General features: G+C 37.1%; 1 protein-coding gene and 1 long non-coding RNA gene across 5 annotated transcripts in view; both read left to right on the plus strand.

Annotated features, from left to right (window-relative positions):
* MTF2 (metal response element binding transcription factor 2) overlaps positions 1-13,345 on the plus strand; it is a 60,183-nt gene that overhangs the window by 23,825 nt on the left and 23,013 nt on the right. For 2 of the 4 annotated variants that reach the window (XM_032247969.1, XM_032247970.1), the window contains exons 2-5: positions 7,884-8,082; positions 8,194-8,275; positions 12,562-12,657; positions 12,884-12,984. In XM_032247969.1, coding sequence (XP_032103860.1) covers positions 7,884-8,082; positions 8,194-8,275; positions 12,562-12,657; positions 12,884-12,984 — 478 coding nt within the window. Of the gene's footprint in view, positions 1-6,150; positions 6,259-7,883; positions 8,083-8,193; positions 8,276-12,561; positions 12,658-12,883; positions 12,985-13,345 lie in introns of all 4 variants that reach the window. The other 2 variants (XM_032247971.1, XM_032247972.1) reach the window with 2 other exon arrangements.
* Positions 8,634-12,160, plus strand: LOC116530037. Its single transcript, XR_004259796.1, has 2 exons — positions 8,634-10,829; positions 11,406-12,160. It is a non-coding gene; the product is annotated as an uncharacterized LOC116530037 (long non-coding RNA).

A 13,345-nucleotide genomic window follows, 5' to 3' on the forward strand; every position in this document is an offset into this window, starting at 1 on the left:
CTCCCCTCAATCCCTGGCTCCTTAAAGAGCAGAGGCAGTTTGAATCTGAGATGAGGTAAGATGAAGGATATAGCTTTGTAGCTACTGACTAGTCAACTGAGTACCCAAAAGGAGTACTGATCCCCCAATCAAAAAGTCTGTTTCTCATGGCACTTTATGAACTCAGAAAAATGTTTGCAATATGTATAAGAGTTATAACATACAAGGTGCTCTTGAAAATTATTATGAAAATGATTAACATTTCATTTTAAAATGGGCAAAGAACATTAATTGCAGTTTCTAGAAGACAAAGAAATTGTTAATAGTCTGGGCGTGGTGGCTCATGTTTATAATCCTAGCACTTGTGGGAGGTCAAAGCAAAGGGATTACTTGAGCTCAGAAGTTTGAGACCTAGCCGGGTGTGGTGGCTCACGCCTGTAATCCTAGCACTTTGGGAGGCTGAGGTGGGTGGATTACCTGAGGTCAGGAGTTCAAAAACCAGCCTGGCCAACATGGTGAAACCCCATCTTTTTTTTTTTTTTTTTGAGACGGAGTTTCACTCATGTTACCCAGGCTGGAGTGCAATGGCGCGATCTCGGCTCACCGCAACCTCCGCCTCCTGGGTTCAGGCAATTCTCCTGCCTCAGCCTCCTGAGTAGCTGGGATTACAGGCACGCGCCACCATGCCCAGCTAATGTTTTGTATTTTTAATGGAGATGGGGTTTCACCGTGTTGACCAGGATGGTCTCGATCTCTTGACCTCGTGATCCACCCGCCTCAGCCTCCCAAAGTGCTGGGATTACAGGCTTGAGCCACCGCGCCCGGCCTGAAACCCCATCTTAAAAAAAAAAATAAACAAAGAAGTTTGAGACCTGCCCCCTCCATTTCCTACTAAAAATAAAAAAAATCAGCTGGGCATGGTGGTGTGGTGTGTGCCTGTAGTCCCAGCTGCTTGGGAGGCTGAGGTGGGAGGATCCCTTGAGCTCTGGAGATTGAGACTGCAGTGACCCATGATTGCACTACTGCACTTCAGCCTGGGTGACAGAGACCCTGTCTCAAAAAAAAAAAAAAAAAAAAATTGTTAACAAACCTATAAGAAACATGCTTTTTAAACTACTACTATTAGAGATGTAGATAGAAATAGATTGTGTGTTGTCAAACAGCAAAAGAATGATAATTCTTCCGGTTGGTGCAGTTGTAGTGACAATGTGAATTGGTACCTTTTGGGAGAGTAATTGACAATACCTATGATATTTAAAAATATACACAATATGAGGATGGGGGGTTATGGGTATGTAAATGAAAAAAGATTATCCATGAGATTATAATTGAAACTGGGTGTTACTTGATGGCTTGCTATACTTGTTTTGTCTATGTTTGTTATTTTCTTTTCTTTCTTTTCTTTTGAGATGGAGTCTTGCTCTGTCACCCAGGCTGGGATGTAGTGGTGTGATCTCAGCTCCACCTCCGGGGTTCAAGCGATTCTCCTGCTGACTCAGCCTCCTGAGTAGCTGGGATTATAGGTGCGGGCCACCATGCCTGGCTAATTTTTGTATTTTTAGTAGAGACGGGGTTTCACCATGTTGGTCAGGCTGGTCTCAAACTCCTGACCTCATGATCCACCTGCCTTGGCCTCCCAAAGTGCTGGGATTACAGGCATGAGCTACGGCGCCCAGCCATGTTTGTAATTTTCTATTATCAAAAGGAAAAATATACATTGTATATTATAGACACAGTAATTATCTTTACAAATTTATCCTATATAATAGTTGGGAATGTGGAATAATGAGCTTTATATTATTGCTTATGGTAAAACATTGGAAACATCCTAAGTTCCTCCATTGGGTAATGGTTGGAAAGCAGTTTAGCAGCTGATGAAAAGATTATTTTATGTGCTTTTATTTTATGTTTACATAACAGATGGAAATTACATTGTTATGTGAGAAAATGTATATAACTATATATAATGTCCTATTTTTATTTAAAACATTTATATGAATTACAGATATATATATAGTACAAATAAAAATCAGGAGATTAATGGTTTTTTTTTTTGGGAGGAGATGGCATGGAGAATTTTCACTTTTAACTATATGTTTCTGTATTATTCTAACATCAGCATGTTTACCTTTGTAATCAGAAAGGAAATAATAAATTATAAAATTAGAAAAATTACTTTGGCTTCTAATAAAGGTCACATTCTAGCAAAGAGGGAATTAATCAGTGACAATAACGGGGTGGGGGGAACTACATGGGGAAAACCCTTAGTGGGGAGGAAAATGTACAAAGATGTTTATCCTACCTATGTTTGAGTTATGGCATTATGGGTAATTTGCCCTTTTCTTACTTTGTTTTCTGTAAGATATTTTTAGGCAGAGAAATTGTAAAAGAAAATAATGCTTTTACAAGTTATTTATTTATGTAATTTTGGTTTTTGATACAAGTTCTTGCTGTTGCCTAGGTTGGAGTGCAGTGGTGCAATCACAGCTCACGGAAGCCTCTACTTCCTGGGCTTAAGGGATCCTCCCACCTCAGTCTCCTGAGTACCTGGGACCACAGGCATGTGCCACCATACCCAGCTAATTTTTTTGACATTTTTTGTCAAGACAACTTCTCACTGTTTTGTCAAGACTGGTCTCAAATCCCTAGGCTCAAGTGATTCTCCTGCCTCAGCCTCCCAAAGTGCTGGGATTACAGGTGTAAGCCACTATGCCTGGCACAAATGATCTATTTATTAATGTAGTTTTATATAGGATTTATGTTTATGTGGGTAAAAGGTTGGCGTGTATTTTTCTTAAATGTGAATGAAAGTAGAGTCTATTTTTTACTTAAAGCAAAACAGATTATTTGTGTGTAGAGACATTAGATTAAAAATGTAGGTAAAGATGAAAAGTTAAACTCCTTAAATACAGGTTAGTTAAAAAAATTAACTCCTTAAATATAGGCATTTCTTGACTTGAACTTTGTAAGTTTTTCTGCCGTTTATGTATTATGCCCCATGCAGAGCATTGAGGATACAACTGTGATGAGAGACAGACATTCCCTGTTTTGGGAGAGGTTGGTGGGTTATGTTGAAGTGGGCTGAAGACTAAAAAGGGGAGACTATAGAAGTGGAGATGTTAAGTATGTATAACTTTTCCCCAGAGGTTTGCATGTGAATGGGAGGAAAGAACAGGAAGTGGTGGGAAGGGAGCACAAAGAATCAAGAGAATTTTAGTTATTCTACCCCTGACCCTCTAGATCCTTGCAAGTTTTTAAGCATAGTTGAATGCAAATGGGAGGGTGCTCAGAGAGAAGATTTATTGAATGCTGGCACTGGTTTGTATCCTGTAATAAACTTCATCAAGTTATAATCTGTCTTGCAGTTGCAGTTTCCTCATGTAAAAAGGGATCTGTAAAATCCTCATCTGCAAAAATATCTCTAAAGCAGCTCTGAGTATTCAATTACTTCTATATATCTAGTGCCTGGCATAGTATGTGGCTTATAATAGGGACCCAAAAATGATTTATGAATGAATACATGGAATGTTTAATGCAGGATTAGGCATGTGGTAATCTCAGTAATTCTTTCCTGGAGGTTTGGCTGTGAATGGGAGGGAAAAAATGAGGAGGTGGTGGGAGAGGGCATAAGGAATCAAGGGTAACTATGATTAAGTTAGGTCTCATTTGAGACAGAGCACACCAGAAATATTAGGAGAAGTAGGGCATAAACATTAGGAGATGGAAAAGTAAAAAAAAAGTTTGATATGATGACCTAAGGATGTGCCATGCAGAGGGAGTATTAATGTGTACAGTGGACAGAGACAAACCTTGTCTTCCTGAAAAAAAGGGATAATTTATTGGAGTAATAGCAAAGCATATGAAACTGTCTGGGAATGTTTGCAATTTTTATTTTTGTACAGTTTCTGCTTTGGAATTGGAAGATTCTGGGTCTTAACACAGACCTGCCATGGCATTCTACTGAGGTCATTTTTTTTACCCATGATTAATTATTGTTCAGGCTTTGGTTATTTTCTTTTAACTTAAGGGATGCAAAATCCCCCAAGTGAACACTGAACTTATAGCTTTTTTCAAAGTTGATTGCTAATAGAGTCATTCCCATACTGTGAAGGCATTAAATTGTTTCAACCTCTGGAGAAAGAGCGTTCTTACCCTGTCCTTAAGCATCTCTGATGATAGAAAATTCATTGTGATTCTTCCTGCATTTTTACTTCTGTTCTCTTGAACTCATCAACCATTTCAACTTTTTAACCCCTCTAATTATTCTACCAAAAGTGCCTCCTCACAGCTGTCTATGGCACAGAAAAACAATGTTAGGTAAAATTGCTTTGTGCCTTAGCATGAATCAAGGCAGTGGCATCAAACTGTACTTGTATTCTTCATTGCTGTGTACTAACAATAAAAGACATAAGCACAAAGACATGCACATACCCCCAAACCTTATTTTACTTAAGAATTTTTTTTTTTTTTTTTTGAGACGGAGTGTAGCTCTTGTTACCCAGGCTGGAGTACCATGGCGTGATCTCGGCTCACCGCAACCTCCTCCTCGGTTCAGGCAATTCTCCTGTCTCAGCCTCCTGAGTAGCTGGGATTATAGGCACGTGCCACCGTGCCCAGTTGATTTTTTGTAGTTTTAGTAGAGACGGGGTTTCACCATGTTGACCAGGATGGTCTTGATCTCTTGACCTCGTGATCCACCTGCCTCGGCCTCCGAAAGTGCTGGGATTACAGGCGGGAGCCACCGCGCCCGGCCCAGAGTTTCTTTTTTTTTTTGAGACAGAGTTTTGCTCTGTTGCCCAGGCTGTAGTGCAGTGGTGTGATCTCGGCTCACTGCAACCTCTGCCTCCCAAGTTCAAGCGGTTCTCCTGCCTCAGCCTCTTGAGTAGCTAGGATTACAGGCATGCGCCACCAAGCCTAGATGATTTTGTATTTTTAGTAGAGACATGGGGTTTGCTATGTTGGCCAGGTTTGTCTTGAACTCTGGCCTCAAATGATTCATCTGCCTCAGCCTCCCAAAATGCTGGAATTACAGGTGTGAAGCACCGTGGTAAGATTTTTAATATCATGTGATAAAATAGAAATGGCATAAACCACTTGTGCCAGCAGAACTAGCAGCTTTTTCATGGAACACCATTTTTACTTGAAACAGTGACTGATTTCTGTATAAGGCAGATGTTTTCTTGAATTGCCAATCTACTTTTTATGTTTATCTTACTTACCATTTTTTGTTTTTTTATTTGTTCCTGTGAGTTCGAGTTAGCATCTTGTGTACTTCTCTTCCTCCCTCTCACTTCCGTTCCCTCCTCCTCCCCTTCCCCCTCCCCCTTCCCTTCCCTTCACTTCCTTTTTGACAAGTTCTCTCTCTCTGTTGCTCAGGCTGGAGTGCGATGGCACAATCACAGCTCACTGCAGTCTAGACCTCCTGGCCTCATATAGTCCTCCCACCCCAGACTCCTAAGTAGCTGGGACCACAGACACATGCCACCATGCCCAGCTAACTTTTATTTTTTGATTTTTTTAGAGACATTCTCCCTGTTGCCAGGCTGCTGTTGAACCTGGGATCCTCCTGCCTCAGCCTCCCAAAGTGCTGGGATTACAGGCATGAGCCATGCTGCACCTGGCCTTGTGTCATTTCTTTTGAAACAGTTTTGTTCCTACATACTTCCTTTGTGCTATTGTTGCCAAATATATTACATTTCTACATATTATGGGTCTAACAATACAATTATGTACATATTTTGTATATTTGCTTTAGAGGAAATATGCATTTATGCTATTATAATTTTGTTGGTGGGGTGTGTGTGTGAGAGTGTGTGTGTGTGTGTGTGTGTGTGTGTGTGTGTGTGTATTTGAATTTCCTGCTGGGTTTACTTGCTTTCAGTCATGTTAGTATTTATTGTTAGATGGCTCTGCTAATAACAAATTCAGTTTTTGTTTATTTGGGAGTGTGTATTTCACCTTCATTTTTGAAAGACAGCTTTGCTGGATATAACATTCTCTGGTGACAGCACCCCCTTTCCCCAGCCTGCATACTTGGAATTTGTCATCTCACTGCTTTCTGGCCTTCATTGTTTCTGATGAGAAGTCAACTGTTAATCTTATTAGGGTTTCCTTGTATGTGATATATTGTATTTTTCTTGTTGCTTTCAAGATTTTTTTTTTGCCTTTCAGCATTTTTACTATGATGTGGCTGGGTGTAGATCTCTTTGCATTTATCCTACTTGGAATTTGTTGAGCTGCTTGGATGTGTAGATAATGTTTTTCAGCAAATTTGGGAAGGTACCAGTTATTTCTTTGGATATCTTTAAAATGTATTTCTTTTAAACTGAAACATTCTGTACCCATTAAACACTAACTCCCTACTCCCCATTCTTCCTAGTTGTTGGCTGCCATTCTCTTTCCATTTCTATGACTTTGAGTGTCTAGGTACCTCATATAATTGGAATAGTTATCCTTTTTGTCTGACTTATTTCACTTAGCATAATGTCTTCAAGGTTCATCCATGTTTTAGTATGTGACAGGGTTTCCCAGAATTTCTGTATTTTTAGGTATTGAAATTAGGTATTCCTAATACTTAGAAACTTTTCGAAACTTTTTTCTTTAATTTCTCTGCTCATTTTATTTTTACTAAACTTTTATGCTATTTTTAGAATTATTGTCTATCTAGTTTTACATGTCACTGTGTGTTTAATTAGTGAAAAATATAATTTGGAAAAGTGAAACCAAATACTGCTTTGTTAACTTTAAAAGTTGATGGTGGTATGCTTTGCTGTTTATGGAATGTCTAATATATAAGTTAAATGTAATTTCACAGTATTTAATGATTTTTTTTCCTTTAAGTACTCTTATAGGGTACTTTTTTTTTTTTTTTGAGATGGAGTCTCGCTCTGTTGCCCAGGTTGGAGTGCAGTGGTGTGATCTCAGCTCACTGCCTTCCGAGTTCAAGCAATTCTCCTGCCTCAGCCTCCCAAGTAGGTGGGCTCACAGGAGCGCACCTCCACACCCAGCTGATTTTTGTATTTTTATTTTTTATTTTATTTTATTTTTTTAAAGATGGGGTTTCACCATATTGGTCTGGCTGGTCTCGAACTCCTGACCTCAGGTGATCCACCCACCTCAGCCTCCCAAAGTGCTGGGATTACAGGTGTAAGCCACTGCGCCCAGCTGATTTTTGTATTTTTAGTAGAGATGGAGTTTCACCATGTTGGCCAGGCTGGTCTCAAACTCCTGGCATCAGGTGATCTGCCTGCCTCAGCCTCCCAAAGTGCTGGAATTACTGGCGTGAGCCACAGCACCCAGCTGTATAGTGTATTTTTCTATTTGTATATAATTTAATGAAATTGCTGATTCTCAATTTGTTTTCTAAACTCCCAGTCTGCATATTTGCTCAATTCAGTAGTGACTCCCTGTAAGGAGAAGGTCACGACTGCCCTTTCTTTGAGTACGAAGAGTGTGAATAACACCCAGCTGTCCCCTGAAGTCACTGGTTAGTGTGTCTTAACTGCATGTGACATAATCAAGATATTAAAATTTAATTCACTTTTATTCTTTATCTAAACCCAGTCATGAGATTCAAGACATTATTTGCTCATGACCATGGCCTGCGTACCTCAACCTAAAGCTGTTATTTTGATGACAGCTGCCTCAAATGTGTTATCTTGGGGTGTTTGCTGAGTCTTCGCCTCACTTAGAGTAGGCAATGAATGGACATTGAGAATTGTTATCATTTTGTTTTAAACTTCTTTGTTTGGAGAGAGTATTTGTGATTTGAGGTACCTTTTATATTTTTCTTTGTCTTAAGGTTTTTAACAAATAAAAACTTTGATTAACTTATAAAATATCCCACTGGTATAAAATAAGCTCTATAAGTAAGTCTTATATATGGTCTTTTATTCTCTAAACAGAGACTCTACAGGGGCAGGTAATTCACTGGTCCACAAGCGGTCTCCTTTACGTCGAAACCAAAAGACCCCAACATCCTTGACCAAGCTGTCTTTACAGGATGGACATAAAGCCAAAAAGCCAGCATGTAAATTTGAAGAGGGTCAGGATGTCCTAGCTAGATGGTCAGATGGCTTGTTTTATCTTGGCACTATCAAAAAGGCAAGTTACCTTAATGTATGTTTTGCTGTTTTTGCAGTAAGCATTTAATAATCTTAAACTTAATGTTTTTAATTTTAAGAGATCACCGTTAAGTATTTCTCTGTATTGCAGATAAACATATTGAAACAGAGCTGCTTCATCATATTTGAAGACAGTTCTAAATCCTGGGTTCTCTGGAAGGACATTCAAACAGGCAGGTGCTACTATTTCTCTTGAACATGATTTAAATTAAAATTTGATTTTCTTCAGCTTGTCATATTATGGTGTTGTCTGTTGAATACAGTGTATTTAGATAACTCAGTATTACTTCTAAGGAGAGGTTAAAAAATCAGCATAGTCTTTATTATAGACCATAAGAAGAACGAGAATACTCTTAAGGTAAAGATAGACTAGAGGACAGATGCATCACTAATTTATACCCATAAGCTATATTAAGACCCTTCTCTCTAAAAAAAAAAAAAAAAAAAAGAGGCCGGGCACAGTGGCTCACTCCTGTAATCCCAGCACTTTGGGAGGCCAAGGTGGGAGGATCACCTGTAGTCGGGAGTTTGAGACCAGCCTGAGCAACATGGAGAAACCCGTCTCTAAAAAAAAAAAAAAGACCCTTCTTAGAACTTTGAAGAAAAATCTTTAGTAACTAATCTAAGTAACAGTTTGGGATTCAATTTAACTGTTACTTTGTTACTTGCTTATATTTGTAGAAAGCAACTATTTATTGCGAGCATACTATTTGTCAGATGATTTGGGAAATTAGGACATACAAAACTGCTTTAGAATAATAGAAATATTCATTAATAAAAATGGTTTAAAATTACCATTTAGTTACATGGGTTTTTTTATGTTTAGATGGGAAAATGAGGCTACATTTGTGTGCCAGTAAAAATGAATACAAGTGTGCCTTGGTTTGGTTATAGGTATGCTTCTTGGGATGATTTCTATTATTAGAAACTATGACTGTTTCATGCTTTTAAAGTCTGCTAAATATAGATGTTTTTCCAAGTAACTTTTTCATGCAAAGTACTTTTAAAAATTATTAATCTTTACTAAAAACCTGAGTATTTTAGTAGTTCATTAAAGCCCTACTTTTGATTTTCCTTTTGCTGGATTAATAGGCCTACACCAAGACCTGTGTTTTGTATATTCTTGTAGAAAAGAGATAAATTTTCTCCCTAAAGGGTAGACACCTTGCTAAAGTGTTTAATGATTGAATTTTATATTTGAATCCCAAGTTCAGTTTTATGGTAGGTTTCTGCTGTGTTTTAGTTCTTGACTTCACTCCTAATATTTCTTAAAGAATAAAAAAAGTTTTGGTAAAGGAATTGGAATGTTCTAATTACCATCTGTATAATTGGTACTCAGGGCTTAGGTGGGAAATGAAATAAATTACTCTGGTAATTTATTTGGTAAAATGTTACTCTGGTAAAATGTTTTTCTAGATAGACTTTTTATGGTTACTGGACTGATAAGTTTAAAGGACTAAAGTTATGTTTTGAATCTGAAATCGAAGAGCCAGTAAGAACAGTGTGAATCATAAGATGTAAAGGGATAGGAGATCTCCAACACTACTACTAATATTGAGCAGATCTTATTACCCTGCACACAAAATTATTCCTTTTTCTTTATTTTGTAAACGTGGGTCTCTCTAATAGCACTGAAACATGTTATGCTGCTTTTTACTCCCCTTCCATTAGTTATGTATTTCTTTCCACTTTTAAAGATCTTTTGGAGTTTCCTGTGGATTTAATGTAATAGGTCTGTCTGTCCTTTTGTCCACTTTCTCCTTTCTACTTCCCCTTCTTTGCTTTTAAAACTGGCAGAAAAGAAGAAAACTAATGTTATGTAGAGTTAGAAAGTTATTGCTTGAGGGGTACTTTGCTGTTCTACAACTGCTGAACCCAGTATGTCAGTTTAATGTTCTATGGTTGTTCTTTCTTAACTGGTTCCTTTTGCTGTTCCTGGAATTACAAAGGATTGCTGTGGTCATTTAACTCTTCATAGCACCTTGATAGTAGCACACAGGAAACTTGCAGTTGCTATAGAAATAAATAAATTAATCTGAAAACTGCATCATGTCATGTTTTAGTGAGGAGTTGGTTTAGTAGTTTTCTTCTCTGTAAGAAACCTGCTAATAATATGTATCAAAATAATTTAATAAATTATATATATCTAATGAGATTCTTTTAAAAATTTTACATAAAGAAGAATGTTAATAGTCAACAGGGTGAAATATATCATGTTACAACTATTGGATAAATGTAAGAGGGATTTAAATCTTAGCATCTAATGCTATTTTGGTTTCTGTGAAATGATGTACTGTTGCATTGCTGGTGGCAGTGGAAATTTCTATTTTGGTTATTTAGCATTTGCATTAAATGCAAACAAAGTTTATGATTATCTAATAGACTCATTTCTAGCAGTTTATTTTTTTTTGAGAAATAATTTTTTAAAACTAGATGAAAAATGTTCCTTGAGCTTTATTTTAAAAAGAACAAAAAATTTGCTATTTCTAATATGAAACGGTGAGGACTTTCTAGTCAACTGGATTTGGAGTAAGGGAGACTATAGAAGATTACTAAGCTATATAGGAAGGTTCTTGTAAACTTGGTGGTTAAAAAATACATATATGTTTGATTTCACAAGTAAAAGTTAATTTCTAGCTTCCTCAGGATTGCTTCTTGGGTTACTACCCCCTTTTCTGAGGATTTACCTTCCCCTTCATTAGTACAGGTAGTTACAGTGAGAGTCAGGTCAGGCACCTACCTTAGGAGGGGGCTATCATTCCATTTCCAGGGAATTGTAAATTTTCACGGAAAGGTCCCAGGCTTAATCTGGGTGCTCTCATGACCGGAACCATAAACCCAGAAGCTATGGGAGGCCACCTTCAATAAGGTCTGCTAAGAAGCAAACAGCTGGGTGCAGTGGCTTATGTCCGTAATCCCAGTGCTTTGGGAGGCAGAGGCAGAGGCCGAGGCCGAGGCAGAGGCAGGAGGATTGCTGGAGCCCAGGAATTTGAGACCAGCTTGGGCAATGTAGGGAGATCCTGTCTCTACAAAACAAAACAAAAAAATATCAGTCAGGCATGGTGGCACACGCCTGTGGTTCCAGTTACTTGGGAGGCTGAGGTGAGAGCATTGCTTGGGCTTGGGAAGTTAAGGCTGCAGTGAGCTGTCACTGTGCCACTATACTTCAGCCTGGATGGTACAGCAAGACCTTGTCTGAGGGGAAAAATAAAAGGAAGCAAGCAAAGCAAGAGAAAGAGGATGAGAGACCAAAACAAACAAATAGCGAAAATACAAAAGACAGATCTCCACCCCCCAAAAAAGAATAACAATTGGTAACCTGTATGTCCAAGAGTAGAGTAATAATTAAGTAAATTGTATTCTTTCCATTAGATGTAATACTATGCGGCTATTGGAAGTTACAATTTTAAAAACTGGCTGTGTGAAAAATGCTTTTGATAGAAGAAATTTTACATAGTATTGATGAAGCATCTTGTAGTGGAGAGAATATGGATTTCGGCACATCTCTAAATCCTAGTCTTGATGTTTTCTAAGGGGCTTTGGGTTAGTTACTTTGTCTGAGCCTCAGTTCTTCTCTATAAATAATATATTCATAAGTTAGTTGTAGAATTAAGCAAAATATATCAAGAGCCTACACAATGCTTGGCTCATAACACAACATTTTAGGTTTTCATTTTTGTTATGTACGTAAAATGTGTGCATTGTGTGAATTTGACTTTATTGAAATAGACAAGATGAGAATACTGGAAATGATTATGTGTTAGGGTAGTAAAATTATATTTTAAATTTTGTATGACAATTTTTTTTAGAATAAAAATGTTTAAGGAAGAAATGATTTACTTGTTCTGCTAAAATAATGTAATTAATAATTGTAGGATCCTTAAATTTAGTTGCAATGGGATTTTGTTAGGTTGCATTATTGGATACTGTATTTTCAGATTTCAGAAGCTGAAGATTAAATAATTGGTGTTCAACCTGTTTAATAAATTGTAAAAGGAAATGCTCTGAATTCAGGGAAAAAGAGGTGTTTACATATCTTCCTTGCTGTTGTTTTTTTTTTTAATTTCATAGTACTAGTTGTGTAGGATAGTTAATGCATGTACATGAATATATATGTATTCTATAAAGTAGCTCTAGTATTCACAAACCTCCTCTACCTACTGTTGTCCATTTCTAACCTCTACCTTTACCTTTGAGAGTGGGAATATAAGAAATGAGTAATAAGGGAAGCTGCCTGAGAGCAATTTAAATAATGCCTTCTGCCAAAAAACAGATTAAATTCTTAAAGGTAGAAAGAACACAGAGCAGAGAGATACCATTTTGTGTACTTTGTCTTGTGAAGCACTGTGATCTACTTAGCATACATTGTCCATATGTGCTGCCCACTGAGTCATAATGGTAGTTTTGTTATACGGAATTTTTTATGACTCTCTTTTTTAATGTGTTTTAAATATTTTAGGAGCCACTGGAAGTGGGGAAATGGTCTGTACAATATGTCAAGAAGAGTATTCAGAAGCTCCCAATGAAATGGTTATATGTGACAAGTGTGGCCAAGGTAACATTGATTTCTTTTAATCTTGGGGAAAAGTTGTTACATATTGAATGCCTATGTTGAAGATTAATGGCTAAAAATACTTTACATTGATAATTTGAAATTATTATCTTGCTTATTAATTGTAAATATATTAATGTAGGAAATGATAATACTAAAATGCATTCTTGAAACTGTGTTGAAAGTATTAATGAAATAGAATTTGCTTTATGCTTTTTTTGATATTAAGGATATCATCAGTTGTGTCACACACCTCATATTGATTCCAGTGTGATTGATTCAGATGAAAAATGGCTCTGTCGACAGTGTGTTTTTGCAACAACAACAAAGGTATATTTTAAGTGTTTTGGGCTAAAGCCCTGATGGAATTTGTAAGACATTATCAACGTAATGATTGTGTACACTGGAAGTTTGTTTGAATGAAATGAGCAATGAATGCTAGGTGGAAAGTGTTTATTTGACTAATGATACTTAATTGATTTTTTAAACAATGCTTTCACTTATTTGATGATAGTAATATGAGAATTGGTGTAATAATTTGAAAGAAGGAAAGAAAAATGGAGATTATTATTAATCAGACAGTTTGTGATAAGGTAAAAGTTTGGAATGGAAACTTCTCCAGAAGTGTCAGAGTCATTTTTAAAGTATAGAATTGTGTTTAAAAGTTTAGCCTTCACTCTTTCACATTTTT

Source organism: Sapajus apella, unplaced genomic scaffold (assembly GCF_009761245.1).
Source record: "Sapajus apella isolate SASKATOON/1434 unplaced genomic scaffold, GSC_monkey_1.0 scaffold64, whole genome shotgun sequence".
Lineage (NCBI taxonomy): Eukaryota > Metazoa > Chordata > Mammalia > Primates > Cebidae > Sapajus > Sapajus apella.